Source organism: Gymnodraco acuticeps, unplaced genomic scaffold, assembly GCF_902827175.1.
Source record: "Gymnodraco acuticeps unplaced genomic scaffold, fGymAcu1.1, whole genome shotgun sequence".
Taxonomy (NCBI): domain Eukaryota; kingdom Metazoa; phylum Chordata; class Actinopteri; order Perciformes; family Bathydraconidae; genus Gymnodraco; species Gymnodraco acuticeps.
The window spans coordinates 2,024,720-2,048,948 of NW_022989800.1; the positions used below are offsets into that span (position 1 = coordinate 2,024,720).

At 43.8% G+C, this 24,229-nt stretch overlaps 1 protein-coding gene and 1 long non-coding RNA gene across 2 annotated transcripts; both read right to left on the reverse strand.

The window, feature by feature from the left end:
• Positions 1-376: 376 nt before the first annotated feature.
• Positions 377-18,890, reverse strand: LOC117551727. The gene is made up of 2 exons (XM_034224709.1): positions 18,104-18,890; positions 377-1,296 (listed from the first exon to the last, which is right to left on the reverse strand). The coding sequence occupies exons 1-2, from the start codon at positions 18,888-18,890 to the stop codon at positions 416-418; spliced, it is 1,668 nt and encodes a 555-aa protein (XP_034080600.1). The 3' UTR covers positions 377-415.
• A 2,935-nt stretch (positions 18,891-21,825) lies between these two features.
• LOC117551671 lies at positions 21,826-22,257 on the reverse strand. Its single transcript, XR_004569841.1, has 3 exons — positions 22,234-22,257; positions 22,074-22,150; positions 21,826-21,990 (listed from the first exon to the last, which is right to left on the reverse strand). It is a non-coding gene; the product is annotated as an uncharacterized LOC117551671 (long non-coding RNA).
• Positions 22,258-24,229: the final 1,972 nt, after the last annotated feature.

Genomic DNA, 24,229 nt, shown 5'->3' on the forward strand with positions numbered 1-24,229 from the left:
ATTTTTTCACACATACTGATCCACATTACATTTTTTTACACTCATCACACACACTTCACTCAAATTCACCAAATAAAACATTATTTCAAGTATGTTATGGCTATACTGTGTCTTCACTTGTTCATGTGGTTTGTCAGTTGCAACATACCAGAAGCTTCATGTATGTCGGTATATATAATGTGCTTTCTTCTGTAATTGGTCATGTGAAAACCTATTGAAATTATGAGTGGTTTATCAGTAAAAACAGGGCTGAAAGAAAAAGGTTGTTAGTCATATCATAATATAATAATATCAATTCAAGAAACATGTTTATTAGGAATGTTTGATTTTAAAATGGCTCATTTGGAATATTTGCTCTTTAAAGAAAATGGGTAGCTCTTAAAAGAGCTTTTGGTTTGGAGGAGCCATGGTGACCCTACACCACTTTATGCTGCCATGACACTACACCCTCCTCATTCAAATAGGAGCAGAAGGTCTCCCGCAGTTGGATGGATCGGCGTGTGGCGTTGTTTGAGCCCATCATAGGTGCATCACGCAGGGTTGGAGCTTCATCACTCGACTCTGCGACGACAGGGACAACAGGTGTGCGTGATGACCTTCCTATTGTCTTCCTGCGGAGGAAGTTGTGCAACACACAGGTGGCCTTCACACACAACTCTGTTACCTCCGGGCTGGTGGTGATGACACGCCGGAACATTCTCCACTGAGATGAGAGGATGCCAAACGCACATTCAACCACCAACCTGGCCCGGCTGAGGCGGTAGTTGAACAGCCTCCTTTCACGCGTGAGCTGACGTCCAGGGAACGGACGCAGCAGGTTGTCCAGCAGCGGAAAAGCCTCATCTCCAACAAACACATGGGGAAGAAGGCCCAGCCGCTCTGCTCCTGGGATGACGGTGTCAGGTGGTAGCTGCAGACTGCCATCTCTGAGGCTCTCTCCAAAAGCGGAATTCTGCAGGCTCCCACCGTCGCTGCTCCTTCCAAAACCTCCGACATCCACTACCCTGAAGAGGTACTCAGCATCCACGACAGCCAGCAGTACCAAGGAGTGGCTGGACTTGTAGTTGAAGTAGAGGGACCCAGAATTTGCCGGAGCCTGGATCACCACGTGCTTCCCATCAATGGCACCAACGCAATTTGGAAAGATCCAGCGCTCCTGGAACCCAGCAGCGATGGCTCTCCAGTCCTCCGTCTGTGGTACCGGCATGGTCTCCTCGACCAGCGCGGTCCAGATGGCACCCGCAACCTCCTTGACGATGACAGCCACTGTTGCATGCCCGACCCGATAGCTGAATGCTAAAAAAAAAGTTATACGCCACGCAGACACACACACCACAGACACACACACACACACACACACGTCACAGACACACACATACACAAACACCACAGACACACACATCACACAGACATACCACAGACACACACATCACAGACACACACACCACAGACACACACATCACACAGACACACACACACCACAGACACACACACACACACACACACACACACACACACACACACACATCACAGACACACCACAGGCACACACATCACAGACACACACACACACACACACATCACAGACACACACATACACCACAGGCAGACACAAACACACACATCACAGACACACACACACACACCACAGACACACACATCACACAGACACACACACCAACATACCACAGACACACACATCACAGACACACCAACATACCACAGACACACACATCACAGACACACACACCACAGACACACCAACATACCACAGACACACACATCACATACACACACACACCACAGACACACACATCACAGACACACACACATGTTGGTCGCGAGAAAGCGCCAAGCCTCAGACACGCCCAGCTTCAAGCCTTTTCGACGCCTGTAGTGTAGACGGGCCGTCAGCCTCCCGGTAACTGGGATTACAGGCGCGCGCCACCGCACCCGGCGAGAGGACTGCACGGGAGAGGGTTTGGGGTTTAGAGACGCGGGCCCGGTTCTACGGGGGTGCATAAGGGTGCATTGCACCCTCAGTTGAGTCGTTATGCACCCTCATTTGAAAAATGAAAAGTGAAAAAAATTATTACATATATAATAATAGTAATAATAATAATAAGAATATAGTTGAAATAAAATAAATCGTAATTGTGGTTAAATAACATTGTCTGCTGCATTTATTTGGTCAATTTAAACGGTAAGTAACGTTATTATGTCAGGTGCGCGTGACCTGTGCCGCTGCGCGTTCGTCATCTCCTCTGCAAGGTGCTTACGCAGCACCAGTCAATGATCATGGACATCAGAAAATGGTTAAAACAACCAGCCCTAATCGCCAGCAGTAACACTGCATCTACTGTAAGAGTTCAGATCATGGGGACATTATTACGTTGCTGTCGAGGACACCTCCCGCCCGACTCGCCGGCTTTGCCCGCCTCTCCCACGGAGGCGGAGGAGGAGCAGCCGCAGCCGTCTTCGTTGCCCCAAATAACGCCACCCCTCAGCGGCCCGCAAGTGCCAGAGGACCTCGGCAAAACAGAGCCTACCCAGGTATATTTAAAAAAGTAGGCTACCGAACTCGCCTGTACAGTGGGGTAAGGCGCTCATTTAGCAGCTCATGGTTTAAAAACAGAGATTGGCTGGAATATGCATGTGAAAAAGATGCCCTCTTCCAACCCAGTCTCACGGCATTTCGTGTTCACCAACACGATTTTTAATCTATTGATTCATGTTCCCCAACACGATTTGCCCCTTTTTTTCGTGTTGCACAGCACGATTTATTTTCGTGTTGCACAGCACGATTTTAAAAGCAATGTATTTCTACTGCTTGCAGCACGTCTTTTTCTTCGGTCGGGTCGAGGAAGACCTGAAGCTGTGTGGTTCATAAAAACATGTTCTTACTCATTATCAAGCCACAATTATTGCTTTTATTTTAAATCGTATAATTTCGGACTTTTGTTGCCGTCTGTGAGGGAAATAAATGGGGCTCAGAGCCTCAGAATACTGAAATCTGTATTTTTTTAAAATATTTTTTTCCTTCTAATTTGTTATTATTTTCAAAATAACACACTGTTATTTACTCACCAATAATACACAATTATCCTTGATTTTATTTATTGGTTTAATTCCATAATCTCTGGCTTTTTTGGCCTCCGTCAGGGACTGAATTTCAAAATAAAAATAACCGGACATAGGCATTACCCAAGATCCTCAGCTATGGTTTTAAGCTCGTTTATTGGATGTTTTAGCCGCAATGCATGCTGGGATTTGGTGTTTATATGATATGAAATCCGGAAAACATTTGTGTACCTTGTATGCATCTAGTGGTTAAAGCACGTTATTGAATTATTGTGTTTGATTAAAAAAATATTAAGAGTACATACTTTCATAGGGGGAAAGTATAAATATAGAAATATAGAATATAAAAAATCAAGAAGATACTATAAAGTGATCTCTACAATAAAACAGTTTAGTGCAGCATGTACAAAGATATTAATAGGAGGAGGTGCAAAACAGAAAAACGAATTAACCTTTATTTAAACATTAAATAACAGATTAAGGTCTTCTTTTAAATAAGAAAAAAACGTTGGGGGTATCTATCTACAGATAAATATTAAGCCTGACAAAGTACTTAACGTCTAATATATTGCTTTCCTGCAATGTTAACTATGTTGAAGCACTTATTTGAACTGATATTATACATATGAATTATACTCGTATGTATGTAGATAGAATAAGAAATGTGCAGAATATGACAGTTTAATGGTGGAGGTTCACACATATTGATAGATGTCTTGTAATGCACTGTTGAGGAACCTGTGACCCAAGTGTTTCATTCATTGCATAACTACACCGTAGTTGTGTATATGATATGTCAATAAACCTTTGAAAATCTTGAAAGGGATGTGCAAAATAGCCATAATATACAGTCTTTAATTAACTATTAGTAGAGAATAACGAGTAATGAATATACTTTATTACTCGTTTCCATTCATGTCAATTGCAGATACATGTTTAGTCTTCTCAAGCACCAACTATCAAATATCTGATTGTTGGCACTTGATAATCACCTTACCTGAATTTTACTCAGGTGTAACTAAAGTCTGATTTAAGGGTTGTTTATATTTCACATAATTAATCAGAATCTGCAAAGTAACTCAAATAAATGCAGTGGAGTAAAAATACCAGGTTAACCTCTGAATTGTAGTGGAGTAGAATTACAAAGTAACAATGAGCTGTCATGTGGGTATATATAGCGATTTTCACCCATTTATTAATTATAATAAATAATATATAATAGTTTTACATTTGATAACGCCAATGTGTTTAATACTGGCAACTTCTAATTGTGGGAAAAACGAAAACGTTCAGTAGAGACGTCCCATAGAACATTTGGCGAAACACAATAGCCAGCATCCAGCATGTGTAGTTCTGGGGGGGGGCGTTCGATTCCAGTTTTGGATAGTCTGGCGTGGTTTCGTTCCATTTCACACAGCTGTTTGACGCTCTGCGTAACCTTACGGGGGACTGTAGTCCTAAACGATAGCTGGGGATTATGGGTAGTGTAGTGTCTTCGGCCATCCTAAACTCAGAAAGGTTGACAATCGCAATGACGCTCGAAATGTCCCTTATAGTCCTACGTCTGTTTCCGGATATTTTATTTTGAAATTCAGTCCCTGACGGACGCCAAAAAAGCCCGAGATTAGGGAATTAAACCAATAAATAAAAGCAAGGATAATTGTGTATTATTGGTGAGTAAATAACAGTGTGTTATTTTGAAAATAATAAAAGTCCGAAATTATACGATTTAAAATAAAAGCAATAATTGTGGCTTGATATTGAGTAAGAACATGTTTTTATGAACCACACAGCTTCAGGTATTCCTCGACCCGACCGGAGAAAAAGACGTGCTGCAGGCAATAGAAATACATTGCTTTTAAAATCGTGCTGTGCAACACGAAAAAAAATCGTGCTGTGCAACATGAAAAAAAAAGGGGCAAATCGTGTTGGGGAACACGAATCAATAGATTAAAAATCGTGTTGGTGAACACGAAATGCCGTGAGACTGGGTTGCCTCTTCTGCTATGCATGTAGACATTTCAGTTCAAGTAAGTCAGATGCCTTCACCACAACTAGCTACAACAACTGGCGCCATGCTCTTGTACGTCATAAGGGACTGGGAAGGCATGAATCAAGCAAAGAGCACATGAAGTCAGTGGCTTTGTGGAAGGAGAGGCGTGCAAGAAATGAGACTAGTACTGAGGTTTCCACTCTTGTAAATGCAGCACAACTGGAGAGAAACCGCACCTATGTAGCAGCTATTGTGGACATAATTCAATTTATAGCTGTAAACCAGTTGCCTTTCTGTGGCTCTGTTGATGCGTTGGATGCAAGAGGCGAGGGGAGTTGTGGTATTTTTCTAGCAATGATGGAGTACACCCTTCAAAAGGACAAAGAACTTGCTAAGATTTTTAGCACCATCCCGCCCAATGCCACATACACCTCAAATCACATACAAAATGAGATAATTGAACTCATGAGTGAAATCATCACAGCTGAAATAGTAAATGAAATAGGAGAGGCGTGGTACACATTAAAAGTGGATGGCACCAAAGACCCCACTGGGTGCGAAAACATCTCAATTGTGCTTCGCTTTGTGGATAAAAGCAACACTGTGAAGGAGAGACTTGTATCAATGGCAACTAGTAAAACATGTGATGCCAAGTCTCTGACTGAGCTGGTTTTGTCAAAGTTGAGAGACATTGGGTTATGTACAGACAAGGTGCTCAGTCAATGTTACGATGGGGCAAATGTCATGTCTGGAGTACATGGAGGGATGCAGAAAATCCTGCAGGAAGAATTAAAGAGAGAGGTGCCGTATGTGCACTGATTTATTCACCAGTTGCATCTAGTAGTAGTGCATGCCATGTCATCTGACAACACTTTGGATAACTTGTTTAGTGTATTGTTACGACCCTGGGTCGTTGGGTCATTTGTGTGTACATTTTTCCCTCCTCCTGTGTCTGTGTGTGTGTGAGCAAGCAGGTGGTGCCCGTTAGCTGATTACCTTCTGCATGCTGATTGGTCCACCTGGGGAGACGGGAGGATATTAAGCTGCAGCCGTGCAGTTCCTCGGCCGCTCTCTCTGACTTGACTTCTCCTACTCCCAACACAAATTTGCGTACGATATCTGTCCTGTTGTGCTAATACTGAGCGAAAATTGAAGTAACTTTAAAGTTTGAAGTGAAAGTTTGATACAGCGTATTTTTGGTATATTCATCTTAATGTCCCCTGATATATAAGAAGTGTGTTTTTATATATTCATGTGTGTACTTAATTACTTTGTATTTAATAGTAGCTGTTTATATGAACAAGAAGCTGGAGATATGAGAAGTGGAGGGGACAGAGAGGAAATACCCTTATATAGACATATGCTATAGACAGCAGAGGGTAGAATGTGTATGTGTATGCATTGCAGGAGCCATAAGGCTGTATAATAACTGCTCAATTATACTGGTGTTTGTGTTTTATATTGATTTCTCTGCTGTATTCTTTCATGTGTGGGTACTAAATTGCTACAACATAAAGGGGGTGCAGTTATGCAGGACAGGAGACTAGGGGGGGAAGGGGATATTCTTCTTAAGATCTCCAGCCGGTCAGGAAAGTCTGCAAGAATGTGAGATAACGGACTCCAGATGTGTTTTGCTACAACCGGAGAGACACTTGTTTATTATCTGGCTGGCTCGCGCTGGTGCTACGACACGCCATCTTTTTGCATCCCCCAATGAGATAACCTAAAAGGAGGAGCATCTGACCACAGCTCCTCCTGTTTTGTTTTTGCATTTAAGCCTGTTCTGTCTTGTGTCCGGTCTCTTTCCTCCTGCCGTCAAGACTGATGATGTTCTCCCGGCATTAGGACCAGGGCAGGGGTGGGCCTACCCCTTTGAAAGTGTAATGTATTCTTACCGTTTATCATTAAAACAGATTATTGTTTAACCCTGTATCTGGTGCTTTGAATTCCTTCCTTTATGATTTTACAAGATGCTCACCAAACGAACACGCGGAGCCGAGGTGGGTTTTAAAACCACTCTGCGCCAACAAGTGGTGACCCCGACGTGATGAAAAGTTTTTTTTTGAGGAAACACTAGCAGCCAGCGGACGGAGGGAGATGCCTGGAATAATCTCTGACAACTAAGGATCCTACAACTGAAAGGTAAAACGGACGCCTGTTTCTATCGAAGGTCTGTAATTGGCTAAAGCTAAATTTTAGAGTTGTCAAAGATATTTCCAAGTGTCATTGGTGGTAAAGAATGCAATGCATAGTTTAGTATAGGTAGGTAAAGTTATATAAATATAAAAGTGAAGCAGCGAAGTATTTCAGCGTCAGGGTATTGAGTCTCTGACGGCTGGAAGGGCATAGCGTCTCTAGCTTAGTGTAGATATTGAGTTCTCACAAGCTATATTTCCTGGGGGGTAGTATCGAGTCTCCATCCGTGACCAATCTGAATAACGAATCCAAGGCTCATAGGAGTTGGAGGTGCGTTATATGTCAAATCCAAGAGCAGAAACGCCAACTTCAAAAGCCATTGAAATGAACGGATGTCTCACTGTCTTGTTCTGTTGGGTTTAACGCCCATTCTGTTGAAAGAAATATCGCATCTTAAAAGCTGAACAGACAGCGAGGAGGATATATGTATGTGCTTGGGAATAAATAGAATATATTATTGAACATAGAATAGCCTTAGTCAGATAAAGAAATACAAAGTCATTCTTGTTTCAAGAAAGCCCCCTTCTCCTGAAATGCCTGACAGCTCCAGCCGGGGTGTCTGTGAGAGTATTCCCCCCCAAGGAGTGAATAATCAACGAGTGATCTGAAGTTGAAGTGAATAACATTGAAAATTAATAGATCAATGTGTGATTTGAGGTGGTAGATATTTAAATAAATAAGAAACTATAATTTGTTGTTTTTAGCATAGTTTTTGTGGGATACAGTTACGTCACATTGTGGTTTTTATGAGAAGTTTTGAGAACTGATTGTTACTATTGCATTGCATTGTGAATTTCGTGGTATTCGTCATTAACTGAGAATTGTACTTAATTATATTTCAGAGGAATTTAATTACATACAGTAACGTTGAGGGAAGGTAAAAAGAGGTTTACTGAGTATATGAAGTACATGTAGGTTAAGGTTCGATTCACATTAAATATAATAGTGGATTATTCCACCTTGATAAGAGAGAGAAAGAGAGACAGAGAGAGACAAGGAACTATGATAAAATGATAGGAGATGAGACGTTGGGGAATTTAAGTTCAGCTCTAAGTGTTATGAACTGGCCTTGTCTGGTTACATTTTTATTGAAGCCAGACTACAAGTCGTATGGTTTAATTTTTATTGAACTCAGTCTCCAAGCAGTGTGGTTTATATCTGCACATGTTTGAGTGTTCCCCTCCCCTTCCCCCAGTCACATGAGGATAGTGCTATACTACTAAGCTAGTTAGCCAGCCAGTTGGCATTACCAGATGGTGAAATAGTTGGAGTAAAGATGTACACGAACAATGAGAGTAGATTAAGTTGTTTTGTTTTTCATGCTTTTCACCAAAGCTCATTTGAATGGTTATTATTTTAATGTAGTGTTGTTTTGTGTTATATTTCTAAACTATAAATGTACCCACACACTTGTGGTTTATTTGTCACAGTTCATTTTAAAGTCAGCCACCTCATGGCTAGATCTCATCTCTGAGAGTCCATTGTGTTAATGATTAAGAGGTCTTTTTGTTCTCCAGGCCACATGTTCAGGATGATCAGCATCCAATTTATTTGACCCCATGAGGTCAAGAGTCATTCTGTTAGACCACAATCTTGTGTAAGACAAATCATTGTTCTTTTGTCATATTTTGAATTACATAAGATTTCATTTTGCTAAATCAAGTTATCTATAAATGTTGTAGATGGAGTTTGGTGTTTGCTAACATTTTCAGGAACGACATAGGCCTACACTTGGGTCAAATTACATTACTGTGATCTGATTAGTGTGCTCTGCAGGTTTACTATGGTTAAATACGGAGAGGTTCTTTCATAGTGTGTGAAATATGCGATGCTGGAAACATGTAGGTGTTCAAATTCCTGAAAAACGTAGTTTGGGTAAATATGTCACAATGGATGAAACGATTATTAGAGGGAGTTTTTGTAATATCATTAGTAGACATTAATTGTGTTGTTTAGATGGCAGTTAACTACTAAGACCAATAGTATGATTAGAAAGAGACAGAGTGGAAAGGGTTGGATTTATTTAACCTCAGTGTGCTAGAATTTCTATAGGTAATGCGTCCCGAGACCTGGACTCTCTCTCTCTGCATGTCAGACGGCTAAGACCCCGATCCGCCGGAGCAAACAAAGGCCTATCCCAACCAGGAGACTGCTCCTTCTCAATAGACCAGACAGAGAACCAGAGCTGAACCAACAACAACAATAAGAACTGCAGCCAGAACTATCTCCACCTGTGGCATCCAGAACCAAACAGCTTGCTGACAGGCAGAGATCTACTCTCATCAGTCCCTCAGGCCGGGCATGAAGTTCCAAGCTGAGCCACGAGATTTGGCACAAGAGCAAAGTGTGGGACATGAGAGCAGAATCCGCCCTCCATAAAGCAGCAGAGAGACTGTAAAGGAGGAGATGAAATGCAAAGCAGTACAAGAACAGTGGCATGATGGGGGCTGCAGATGTAGCTGGGCAGATGGCTGCCTCAAAGACTTACAGCGAATGGATTCAACAGCTGATAGATAAAGGGGGAGGAGTCAGAGGAGTTGGTCGAGCAGAATGTGAGGTGGCCAGGGTCAAGGCTTGAGATAAACCAGAGGAGAGGGGAAGGGAATCAACGGGAATGAGTGAGTTTACACATAAACACACTTATTATAAGCGCACATTTAAAGAACTTGAATTGACTTGATAAATAAGTGAAGATAAGAAGATGTATTAACCATGAATTAATCAATTAGTAAATTAAAAATAGCAGTAAAGAGGTAACTATTAAAGTAAAATGAGAATCATCCTAAAACACACTGAGGGATAAAGGGAGAGACATGACAGAATAGAACCATATTCTTCAATCTTTTCATCATGTTAACAAATTATTCTTCAAGAGATTTTTATTCACCTGTGAATAAAGTACTGATCTCATTTGTTACAATATTGATCACCATTAAAAGGATAATTTTAGGAACCACTCTATAAGACAAATCTTTATTTGTATGGATAAGGTTAAAGGGAGAGCTGGTGCCAAGCCAAATATAGTATTCCAATCTATAAAGTATTGATTTCACCATTGTGCCATAGTTATTACCATAGGAGGGCTTTCAGATGGACATGCGAAATGACTTCTGTTTTTAAATCCTTGATAGAGTAGGGAGTGATTGTTGCATGTTCGGACACCCAGGGTTCCACACACTGCTAAAGAATTTAACATTGTTTTTAGGTAGACCAGAATTGAAGATAAATGAGTATAATGACCGATGAAAAGCTACACAGGTCCTAGTAATGGTTTGACTCAAGATAATAATTATATGCACAAGTTTCTGAAATAGATCTATTAGACATTTTAATATAGATTAGGTGTTAATAAACTGCAGTAGTAGTACTATAAGGAAGGGACATTTTTTGGCTAACTCTTTTCAGGGAATGTGGGGAACAGCTGTTCCGATGAAAAGTTAGAGATATCTGGAAAATTATACTTGTAATCGTGAATTAATTAATGATGGCGCTCCATATATACAGATTTTTGTAGACAAAGGATACTGGCCTATGCTGAAATATCAAAGTATCTGCAGAGCACGACACATGGCCAAAAAGACTGAGACCAACTGACCTTTGACCCTGACCGACAGTGTTACTTGAGAAAGGCACTGTCAATGACTGACTCTGGGGTGAACCTGACCAAACTTGACTTTACAACCTGACAATGTGAGTGTATGTCTGCATGTGATCAGTGCAACTGCATGATTTAAAACAATGACTAATCAGGCATGCTTTTGGACTAACACATTATTCTGGGGCTCTGTGGGCAACGAGAGGTTTCCTAACATTCCACAGAATTGGAAAACCGCACATGTGATATTTCACTCCCACAGGAGTTTGCAAAATGTGAAGCTCAGACTAAAACATGAAGATTCTGTTTCTTTTAGGACTGAATGATGGAGAGAAACACTTAATTTCACTGGAGTGTTTACTGTGGGAAATGATGGATGTACATTTGGGAAAAATGTTTGGTATTTTCTTATAATCCATTATTACCTGAAGGTTTTCTTCCCATACAGGATTTTGTTACACATGGGTTCATGTGTAAAGAGGGGGAGTGTGGGTTTAATGTATTATATCAACATGGCTGTCAAATTCACAGTCTACATTTTTCATTTAGGGACTGAAAGGAACCTGCCGCCCCAACTCGGATGTTCAATCTGACCATTGATTGACAGTTTTAGAATTAACCTGCTCCATATCTGGGGATAAGATACTGTTTGGTGAATGTTGACATGTTTCTAATATTGATTGAGTTATAACAGGTAACACAGATGCAGAATCAGTGGCCAAGGGGCTACTGTGAGAGATGTAATTCCAGAATGGAATACTGAAGAAGTTGACCTGTGATGATGAAACCATTTTGTAATATTTCAACAGGTATTAAAGTAACTGAGGTTTGAAATGTAGAAAGAACATATTACAGTTAAAGCTAAAACATAGTAATGTAATGAGACAGAATTTAATTTAGACAACATCATATAACTAGCCTGGTAAAGAAGTAAAAGCCATAGACTTTATTGTGTAGGTCATTATGGGGATATACATTTCATCTAAATTCATAATAGAAAGACATTTGATGACAGTTTGTTGGAATTCTGTATTCATACGCAGTGGGGGGTCAAACAGCTGAGGGCCCAGGAGCCCTGAGCGTAGGCTTGAGGGATTTGTATCAGATTTCTCCACACAGGTTGGTGACGCAAAAAGGGGGACCCGAGACGCAGGAGGCTGACACAGCGGAGTTCGTCTGGCTGAAGGTCATCAGGCCAAAGTGGCTCAACCCCAGGTTCTCCGGCCCAACTGAGTGACCCAGCGGATCTCTCATGCCGTCCGCCAAGGAGGAAAGGGGGATAGCTCGTACCACGGGAGCCAGTGTGCGGCGGGAAACCACCTGCTAGGACCGGGGACGACATCAGTGGACTGGAGGAGCAGGATTCTGAAGACATCCCTACAGCAAACTACTCGGAAGCGGCTGTCAGCGGGCTGGGGGACTTGTCGAGGCAGCAGAGGAGTCTACTTCTCTCTGATCAGTTCCACCAGTGAAGGGAAAGCCGCATCTCCCCCTCCCTATCAGCTGCCCTTGTTGGCGTATTCCTCTGAGGGGGGGGGCTGATGATTCACCACACAAGGAGACTGCTTTCTAGCACTCAGGTTGCCCTCTCATGGTTCCTTCACTGCCATGGAAAGTTGTGTTCTGTTCCCAAAAGGTCTCAGTTTCTGATAGATTTATACAATGTTTGGGGGACAGACACAGTAGAAAAGAATGACAGTGGTTATGTTTCGAAATGCCTTGTGTAAGTTTATCTCTGGAGAAAGAGATAAAAAGGGGGAATTGAGCGAAAATTGAAGTAACTTGAAAGTTTGAAGTGAAAGTTTGATACAGCGTATTTTTGGTATATTCATCTTAATGTCCCTGATATATAAGAAGTGTGTTTTTATATATTCATGTGTGTACTTAATTACTTTGTATTTAATAGTAGCTGTTTATATGAACAAGAAGCTGGAGATATGAGAAGTGGAGGGGACAGAGGAAATACCCTTATATAGACATATGCTATAGACAGCAGAGGGTAGAATGTGTGTGTGTATGCATTGCAGGAGCCATAAGGCTGTATAATAACTGCTCAATTATACTGGTGTTTGTGTTTTATATTGATTTCTCTGCTGTATTCTTTCATGTGTGGGTACTAAATTGCTACAACATAAAGGGGGTGCAGTTATGCAGGACAGGAGACTAGGGGGGGAAGGGGATATTCTTCTTAAGATCTCCAGCCGGTCAGGAAAGTCTATGCAAGAATGTGAGATAACGGACTCCAGATGTGTTTTGCTACAACCGGAGAGACACTTGTTTATTATCTGGCTGGCTCGCGCTGGCGCTACGACACGCCATCTTTTTGCATCCCCCAATGAGATAACCTAAAAGGAGGAGCATCTGACCACAGATCCTCCTGTTTTGTTTTTTGCATGTAAGCCTGTTCTGTCTTGGGTCCGGTCTCTTTCCTCCTGCCGTCAAGACTGATGATGTTCTCCCGGCATTAGGACCAGGGCAGGGGTGGGCCTACCCCTTTGAAAGTGTAATGTATTCTTACCGTTTATCATTAAAACAGATTATTGTTTAACCCTGTATCTGGTGCTTTGAATTCCTTCCTTTATGATTTAACAAGATGCTCACCAAACGAACACGCGGAGCCGAGGTGGGTTTTAAAACCACTCTGCGCCAACAATACTTATTTATACCGGTTCTTCTCGTGTCGTGAGACTGTTGTATGAAAAGCTACTGAACCTGTCTTTGTAGACATGCTTTACTTTTTTCTTAGGAGTGCAAAACCCTTTTCTTTTTAATATTTGTTTTCTCCTGTTTTTACAGTAGAGTAGGTAAGAAGCCTGTATGTTTATTTTCTCTTTCGTTAGGTAAGATTTTTGTGTTTAAAGGTTTGTTTGTTTTATGGTTTTGTTACTCCTGTTTGGTAATAATTTGTTGGTGATTAAATTTACCAAACGGCATTCTCTGACTCAGTGTCCGTGTTCTTGGGAGTGGGGAGAGTGCACATTTTGTGCTGCGCCTAAGTTCCCCTAGACCTGGGCGTAACAGTATGCAACTCTCTCTACAAGTTCTTCAGGAAACCTACAGTGGCTGCAGTCTACACAGGAGAGAAGTTGAAGCGTTTTCTTGATCAACGGTGGACAGGCCACCTGGCCACAGTGACGGTGATCATAAAATCCTTTGAGCACATTGTCCACCTGCTTCGTGAGATTGAAGACAACCAAACCAGTGCTGCAGAGGTGTGAATCGAGTCCACAGGGATTTTGAAGGCCATTACCCAGCCCAGCTTCCAGTTCATTGACTGCATGATGTATCAAATATTGAGTTTGCTCGATCCTCCCAACACTGCACTCCAAGCTAAATCCACTGACCTATACACTGGTGTCAGACTGGTCCAAAGTGCCCTGGTTTGTGTGGAGGAACTGAGATGTGACAGTCAGTTTGACACACTTTGGGAGAAATTCACAAAAGACAGAGAGACCATAGAGAGGGAAGAATTTTGACAAGAGTCAAAGTTAGGTTTCATTCTCCGGTACTTTACTTGAGTGAGTCAACAAATGCAACACCTTTCAATAGCAGATACAACTTGGCTATTAACACTGTATTTCAATCATGAAACTTCTTAATTACCACAATATCATTGATAAGATTATATAATTGACAACATATTACATATAACTGTGTCCATACACAATACACAAGATGGCGGCAAATGCGCGCTACGCAGTGTTTGTTCATGTAACCATGTAGACGTTACACATTCTCGGCTATCACAAGCCCAAGCTGATAAAACGTAATAATAACACTCAATATTTCACACAACTACTTTAAAACACTCCTTACACATCTTAAGTTATAGTTTGGCCCATTTTGTTATGGTTTTGTACTATCTACATACCTGATAAAAGGGAAGAATTTTGACAAGAGTCAAAGTTAGGTTTCATTCTCCGGTACTTTACTCGAGTGAGGAAAGTACCGCGAAACCCCCCAGATATGTGGGCGGAGACAAGAGCAATCGATCTCCGTCTCCCAGATCAAGGCCATCTAGTCGATCACAGTTTAACAGATCACACGTCTCCAAAACAAACACAAACCAGCGCAGACAGAATACCTTCTCGTCCTTTCCAAACATCCTACAATTAAACTACATTAACAAAGGTCAAAGGTAACAGTTAAAATACTGTCAATGTTACAAAAACAATCTATTACACACTCCCCTGCTAAATTTGATGTCGTCCCGACATCTCAAAATCTATAAACTAAAGGTTTTAAACCTGAAATGTTCAATTTGGTCTTGAGGTGTGTCAATAAAGTGATTAATTTTGGCATGAACACAATAAATCTACTGAACTACTGTTTCTGTTTGTGTCAAACGGTCTCAGTTCTACCATTCTCTATAATACACGGTCCATGTCTGTTTTATGCCTATGTAGCAGTGGCCGCAGAATAAATATATTAATTTAACAGTTTGGTTAAACCACTAAGTCCGACAACGCCACCCCGGGAATTTCACCCAGGGAAATGTGACAAGTTTTAAGTCACTAGGACACACAGGTTCGGTTACTCATGGAACAAGAGACGTGGTTCAATTATCAAAAATAGAACAGTTTATTTGTATACAATAGTAAAAATACAATTTCTAAAAACAGTCACACAGGGCTATATCCAAAAGGGAGAACGAACAAGGGGGCTGAGGCTTACCAGTGGGGGAGAGGGTCAACGAATGAGTAGAGGGATCCCACAAAAACAAACTTAAGTCACCCCGGTCACACGTGTTCCACACTCACACAATCACACGGAGAAAAGATCCAAAAACCCGGGGGAAGCACAGCACATGGAAAGGGGGAAGCCACCACCTCGGACACCAATACCACCACCTTCAGCTCTCAGTAACTAAAACAGGAAAACAAGGGAAACACAATAAGTGGGGGACAAAAACACAGAATGACTCAAAATGAAATAAACCAAAATAAGGCGCAATCATGCGGCATAAACAAAACTATGCAAAAAGCAAAGAAAGAAAACCTAAACCAAAATCATATAAACAAACAATGATTTGACCAAAGATATATCGACACTAATTAAGTATAAAATAAGCCAAAAGAAAAGAAAGAAAATAACAAAAGAAAATAGGAATAAACAAAAATAAACTATTAATGAAAAGGAACAAAGTAAACAAAATAGTTGAAATTGGTGAAGGAAAGAATAACTAAACAGAAGGAGTTAGCCCAGCAGTCCAGTCACTAAAATACCACTAGGGGAGCGGACCTCTAGTACAGAGTAGGCCACGCTAAACCGGCCCAACCACAGTAGCCAAAAGCGAACAATCCAAGTAGTGTCCAGCAGCACAGGATCGGTAGGGCAGGTGATGATACTGCCGTAGGCAATGCCAAACCGGACCGGACACGATAGCCAGACGCAGACAATCAACTAGCACTTTAGCAGCACACAAGATCAGCAGTACGGGTGATGACCCTGCGCCAGAAACCCGTCTCTTTTCGGTGCAGCAAAACAGCAGCGGTTCTTTAAAGCCTTAGCTTGGCCCTAGATTAACAATAAACACACAAGTATAATATTAATGTTCAGGAAAGGTGTGGTGAATGGACTGAACAAATCGCCGTACATACCGATCAGGCAGAGAGGAGAGAGTTTCATGCTCTTTATGTTACGGCTACTTGACGGGCATCGCCAGGAAGACCCTCCGCTATACAAAACAAAACGTGACTACACGTAAGTATGATAAATTGCAAAACTTTACCTGAAGCCAACTATTCTCCTACAACATACCTACGCCGGTGGCGGAAGCAAAACACTGCAAGAACGGAAGTGGGTTGGTCTGGGCACCAGCGAACAAGAGGCCGCTAGCTATAAGCCTCTGCTCCTTTATAGGGTGCCCCCTGGCGGTAATAGGCTAAAAATAATATGCCTTACAACACTATTTACTGCTCATCCTGCCACAATCTACCACCCCATTTTCATCGTTGCCCCGACGATGTACAAATCAAGCCCAGGTTAGCTAACCTAGGCCCAAGGTCTAAAGATGACAGACACAGAGTTAGACACCGGACCAGGAGAGATTTCAGCCACAGGCGCCAATTCTCCCAACGCTCTCGGGAGATGATGGACATTAGGATGCTGCACAGCGGTTAACCGTGGTGTCCGTCGCAAGGTCACTGCGCTAGATTCGGGGCAAGTGGATGGAGGGATAGCCAAGCGAGGGGAAGGCAATTCTGGCATGGCAGCGAGAGCTACCGAAGGACCGGCCTCAATGGAGGCTTCGTCAGATGGTGGAGGCAGCCACCAAGGGGTTTCTGGGGTCACCACAGCTGATCTGGTAGAAGGAGGATTCGGAGCTTCATTTCTTGAAACCCACAGGTCACCATCAAAGGAAAGCTCATCATCTGACTGTGGTGAGTCAGGAGGAATTGAGAGAGGGACAGGGACATCATCTGGAGACCATCTGGAGTGTGTGCCAATCACAGCTTTCAACAAAGTGCGGTGGACCCGTTTGGTTTTGGTCAGGTCGTTTGCAGGTGCAATCGTGTACACCGAGCCGCCGTTTGGTGCTTTCACCACTATATACCTGACAGAACTCCAAATATCCCTGATCTTATGGCGTCCTCTTGCACCACAATCTCGCAACCAGACTAACTGGCCCTCGTTCAATGGGACATCTTTGACATACTGGTCATGGCACCTCTTTCTGCGCTCTGCTGCAGTTTTTAACCTCTCTTGAGCTCCTTCAAAGGCAATTTGCAATTTTGCCTGATGCTCCTGAATCCACTCATGGACAGGACCACCGACTGGATCAGGGACTCTACCCAACAGAAAATCAACTGGGAGCCTTGGCTCTTGTCCAAACATCAACAAGAATGGAGATTCACCAGTTGACTGATGGGGAGTAGTGTTGTACGAATACAGTAGTTGTGGCAAGCAAGAGTTCCAATCCCGTTTCCGAGACACAGGCAGAGTACGCAGCAAGTTGTGAAGGGTTCGGTTGAACCGTTCACATTGACCATTGCCTGCCGGATGATAGGTAGTAGTGCGAGATTTTTCGATGTTATAGAGGATGCAAAGTTGTTGGATAAGAATGCTCTCAAAGTTTCGGCCTTGGTCTGAATGTATACGGGCTGGGACACCAAACTTTGAAAACCATTCTGTGACCAGAACTTGAGCCACAGTGGAGGCTCGTTGGTCGCGGGTGGCAAAGGCCAAAGTGTACTTGCTAAAAATGTCTGTAATTACAAGGACATTTTCCAACCTACTATAGGTGGGCTCCAAGACAGTGAAGTCAATGGCTAGAATTTCATTGGGTCTAGAAGCCAGCAAGTGTCCCATGGGAGCACGAGCCACCTCAGAGGACATACCTGGCCAGTAACACCGCTGCCTAAGTAGCTCCAAGGTTCTTTCAATACCTTGGTGGCCATGCCTCTGGTGGACTTCGGTGAGCACCTGCTCTCTCAAAGCAGCTGGCAAAAGCAGCTGCAGAACTGCTTCAGCCCCATCAGAGCGAAAGATCTGGCGATAGAGGACCCCACTCCTCTCAACTAACCGGTCCCATTGGCGGAGCAGTGCCAATGCTTGCCGGGACAACTGCTTCCTCTCATCATTGCTTGGACGCTGCCTCCTTCTCCAGAACACCAAGAATTCCTGAAGGACGGGGTCGGCTTGCTGAAGTGCCTCCATATCAGACTGTGTATGATGAGGCAAGGCTATGACAGCTGCTTGGGTTGCCTGTGCTACTGGCAAGGCTTGCCGTAAAGGCAAGGGGAGTGAGGTGCTAGGGAGCATAGCTTCAAGATCTTGCACCCCTGGTGGGTGCTGACGGGACAGGGCATCAGCATTTCCATTACTTCTACCAGAGCGGTACTTAATCTCAAAGTCGAAAGACGCAAGTTGGGCTGCCCAACGTTGTTCAGTGGCTCCAAGCTTTGCCGTGGACAGGTGGCTAAGGGGATTGTTGTCAGTGAAGACAACACATTTATGACCAAGCAGATATTCCCTACATTTCTCAGTCATGGCCCACTTGAGCCCCAAGAACTCCAGCCTCATAGAGCTGTAGTTAGCAGAATTGCATTCCGTGGGCCTCAGACCTCTGCTGGCATAAGCTATGGGCCTGACCTTACCACCTTGCTCCTGTGATAGCACAGCTCCGAGGCCACCAAAGCTTGCGTCGACCTCCAGAATGAATGGGAGGGAGAAGTCGGCATAGGAAAGCACAGGTGCCGTGGTGAGCTTTGTCTTGAGAGCCTCAAAGCTCCTATGACACTACTCAGTCCAGTTCCCAGCAATTTCACGCTCTGATCTCCTTTTGGACTTGGTGCCTCCCAACTCAGCCACCAACGTATGTAGAGGGGCCGCCAATTTGGCAAAGCCCTCCACAAACCTACGGTAGTAACTGGCAAAACCAAGGAACGACCGCAGTCCAGAGATGGTAGTGGGGGACTGCCAACTCGCTACCACCTCCTGTTTGCTGGGATCAGTAGAGACACCCTGGTCAGAAATCACATGGCCCAGGTAACGCACCTCTCGCTGGAAGAAAGCACACTTTGATAGCTTAGCCTTTAAGCCCTCATGCTGTAGCCTTTTCAACACGACCTCCAACCTCTCAAGATGTTGATCCACGGTGGAAGAGAATACCACGATGTCATCAAGGTATAAAAGCAAAGATTGGCATTGTTGGTCCCCGAAGATCCGCTGCATCAATCTTTGGAAGGTGCCAGGAGCCTTGCAGAGTCCAAAGGGCATCCGATTCCACTCAAAGAGGCCAAACGGGGTGCAAAACGCAGTTTTTGGCCGGTCTGCTTCTGCAACTGGTACCTGGTTATACCCACTGGCTAAATCCATAGTGGGAAACCAGCTGGCACCGGTCAGCGCATCAAGGGACTCTTCGATTCGAGGGAGAGGAAAAGCATCTTTCCTGGTTTTGCTGTTCAGCTGCCTGTAGTCTACGCACATGCGCAGGCTGCCATCTTTCTTTTTCACTAGCACGATGGGGGATGCGTAGGGGCTGCAACTCTCTCTTATGATCTGTGACTCAAGAAGTTGGTTGATGTGCTCCTTCACTACCTCGTACTCAGACGGGGGAATGCGCCTATAGCGTTGCTTCACGGGGACGTCATCAAGAAGAGGGATGTCATGAGAGATCAAGGTGGTGCAACCCAAGTCCCCCTCGTGAGCAGAAAAGACAGATGTGTGCCTTGTCAAAAGAGACCGTACCTTAACCTGTTCTTCAGCAGGCAAGGAAGACAGGTCCAGAGCATCCAGCTGGTCAGGCACAGAGGGAAAGGCAGCCTGGGATGCCACTCTGGCCACACTAGATGATACTTCGGTGACACCAACAGGCAAGTTAACCAGCCTAACTTCATCGAGTGTGCCTACCAGTGTGCGGGGATAGAGCAACACGTCTACGGAGCCTACGTTCACAATAGGAATATAGGCGGTGCCCCTTTCCACCCGAACCAGAGCTGGAGAGGCAAGCAATCCAGCCGGAAGACCCGAATCCAAGGGCTCAAATAACACAGTGCCACTTGAGTACTGCTCTGAGCATGTGGCTGCAACAATCTTCATCATGCCACCAAGGATACGACAAGCCTTCCTTCCACGCACTTTTACCCCTCCTGAGACGCCAGGGGGGGGCTGCACACTGGACTGATGGCATTTTTGCAAAGCCTCAATGAATGACTGGGGGGCCGAAGATACAGGAGGTAAGGAAAACAAGACCAACCCATGCTGTCCAAAGAGCTCTTGATAACATCTGCGAATGATGTTCATCCCCAAGATACCAGGGAATGCAGAAGAGACACCACCAACACGCCACAGCTTGCCATTACCTTTCCACATAGCTCAACGTCCAGCTCCAAGTAGCCGATGTAAGGGATGGCTAACCCATTGGCTGCCCTGAGCTGCAGCCAGTGACAAGATTGAAGCTTCTCTTGGCCCCAGGGCTCAAAGTGCTGAAGGAAAAAGCTCTCTGTGACGGTGGACACCATGGACCCAGTATCCACCAAGCAAGGAACGATAACTCCCCCCATGCTGACATCTAAATGTGGACAAGACGACATGAGCTTAAAAGCTTCTCCTGAGCCTGTGACTCCACCCCCCGAACTGTGGCTCTGTAATTCGGCGGGCGCTAGTTTTCCGATGGCTGAGTGAAACGGCACTGCCCGCTAGACTGTTGAGCAGGTGAGGACGGTCGAGCACGAGGAGCAGCACGTACCCCATCGCACTCTCTGGCTAAATGACCGGGTAGCTGGCAACGTCTGCAAATGATGGGGCCCCTATAGGGGGGGGCGACTGTGCAGCTGAGAGTCCTGGAAACGAGAAATGTTTTGAGTAAGTGTATTAAGCTGCTCTTGCTGGAGTTTTAGCATCTCTCTCATCTCACTCAGTTCAGACACCTGGGAGCCAGTCACCACCCTGAACTCCATACCAAGAACTAAAGGGACAGAGTGACTTCGGCCCCTATTAGCACCAGGCAAACCCTCCCGCTCCCACCTGATTGCTTCCGCCCTGGCATCAAGTAATGCTGCAGTAGGCTGCCGACGTACCAACTGTTTTAACTCACGTCGCAATGCACCGTCAATGACATGCTCTACAAATTGGTCGCGCAGCAAAACCTCTGCATTAGGCATATTGTCAGGCGCCCGCTGCTTTACAGACGACATAAGACTAAGCTACGCAAGGGAGAATTCCTGCAAAGTCTCCCCTTCTTGCTGTCGTCGGGAGAAGAAAGCCTCTTGTAAAGCTACGTAAGAATCGGAACAACCATACAGCTCTTGCAACACAGCAAGGACTTTAACAGGGTCTTCCCGCTCAGCACTTGAACGGTATTTTATCTCATCACGGGCCTCTCCTTCGAGATGGTCAAACAGGAAAAATGCCTGATCGGATATAGCCAAACGGCGCGCTCTCATACAAGCCTGTATTTCTGTATATTTCTGTATATTCCTGTATGTATATCGGTAGGGCAGGTGATGATACTGCCGTAGGCAATGCCAAACCGGACCGGACACGATAGCCAGATGCAGACAATCAACTAGCACTTTAGCAGCACACAGGATCAGCAGTACGGGTGATGACCCTGCGCCAGAAACCCGTCTCTTTTCGGTGCAGCAAAACAGCAGCGGTTCTTTAAAGCCTTAGCTTGGCCCTAGATGAACAATAAACACACAAGTATAATATTAATGTTCAGGAAAGGTGTGGTGAATGGACTGAACAAATCGCCGTACATACCGATCAGGCAGAGAGGAGAGAGTTTCATGCTCTCTATGTTACGGCTACTTGACGGGCATCGCCAGGAAGACCCTCCGCTATACAAAACAACACGTGACTACACGTAAGTATGATAAATTGCAAAACTTTACCTGAAGCCAACTATTCTCCTACAACATACCTACGCCGGTGGCGGAAGCAAAATACTGCAAGAACGGAAGTGGGTTGGTCTGGGCACCAGCGAACAAGAGGCCGCTAGCTATAAGCCTCTGCTCCTTTATAGGGTGCCCCCTGGCGGTAATAGGCTAAAAATAATATGCCTTACAACACTATTTACTGCTCATCCTGCCACACCTAGTATCCCTGCACATATAATGGTTGGGCAACTTGAAATGGATTTGTCCACATTGTCACTAGTTGACCTTCCCTAAATAAACTTGGTTGATACTGGCAAAGCATTCTATTAGCATGTACTGCGCTATAGCATGTTGGAGTCTCAAGTTGATCATAAGTGAAGAATCTAGGGGCTCGCCTTTCCCTCCTTGGTAGATCCTCTCTTTGCTCCCTTTCATCTCCACCTGAATCTGAGTATGGGGATGTTGGGTTCTCATTCTGTGCTTCCTCAACAGGTTGAACATCTCCACACTCACAATTTTCCTCTGGCAGCACATCTTCTTGTGCGTTTGTTATCATCTCTTTAACCACAGGCTCATCTGTACTCAACACTGGTGTGTTCTGTTCAGCACCATCTTGTGTGTTAGACTGCTCCATGGTTACATCAATAAAGGGCCTTTGAGAATGTTCTACTGGCTTGTAGTAGTACTCAAACTCCTCTTCGTCATCTTCCTGTTCCCGAGCTGTGTCTTCAGCAGCTGTCTCTGTCATCCTTCTTTCATTCTTTTGCTTGGACACTGGCCGTGTCTCAATTCAGGGGTTGTATCCTTCGGGGTACGCAGCCTACGCGGTCGACGCAGGAAGCGGCCGACGAGACCGCGTAGGCTGGACCGAGCGGCCTATGAAATGAGACGGTCTAGCGTACGGAGCGCTTCGTATTTACGTCACGTGATACGAGCTGTTCGGTTGTGTTGCTCCAGCAGCCTGCTAGCAAATTAGCTGAAAAGGATCCAGAAACTTTACTTTTGAATTTTTTGGAGATCACCATCGGAGATTAAATAAAGAGAACCATGGCCAGGTAAATAAGATGAAGCTGTTCCTTTAGCCCCCAGTAATGTTACATTATAGTTAACAAGTAAATTATATAGCTGATGTAATTTAATCATATTATTTCATATATTTAAAATAAGTCTTAATTTTTCTGTACTAATAAAACAATACGTTTTTTAAAGGAACAAAAGCATGTTGTATAGATTGATTGTAAACAATATTAGTGTTCTAATCTTAATAGCTGTGATTATAACAGTTTATATTCTCCTTCTTGTATTAATAACATCTTAATAGCTGACCTAGAGATATCCTATTATTCCACTGCTTATGTACACATGTTGTAAATAATCTTTAAAACCTCAGTAAATGAAATAAACAATGTGTTTAACAATTACAATTTAATATTGTATTTTCATCTTATCACAAAGTAGAGGTAACAATATATCCATCCTCTCTCTGCAGCTTCATGTCTTCTATTATTATAACTTTCATCATTGAGACAGAGGAAATCAATCATGTTATTTAACATCACATCTTACTTATTCCTTCTCTCTGTCTATACCTGTGTACTCTCATGTTCCGATTAACCCAGCTTTCCCAAATGTCTTTCTTTTTGGTGTCTATATACGCCGGGATCCGGAGTCATGGATGATCCTGCGCTCCTCTGTCCTGGATCGCGAGCCCTGGATCTTGAGTCGTGGCTGTGGTCCTGGATCATAGGTCCTGGATGGATATCCTCGTGGATTCATCTTCCTATTATACACACATGCATTTCCAAACATTTGGACTACCTATGTTGCAAATGTATTATCTTTTCAATTTACACACGGCATCTATTGCACGTCTGTCCGTCCTGGGAGAGGGATCCCTCCTCTGTTGCTCTCCCTGAGGTTTCTCCCATTTTTCCCTTTAAACTGTGGGTTTTCTCCGGAAGTTTTTCCTTGTACGATGTGAGGGTCTAAGGACAGAGGGTGTCGTATTGTCATACTGATATTTTGTACAAACTGTAAAGT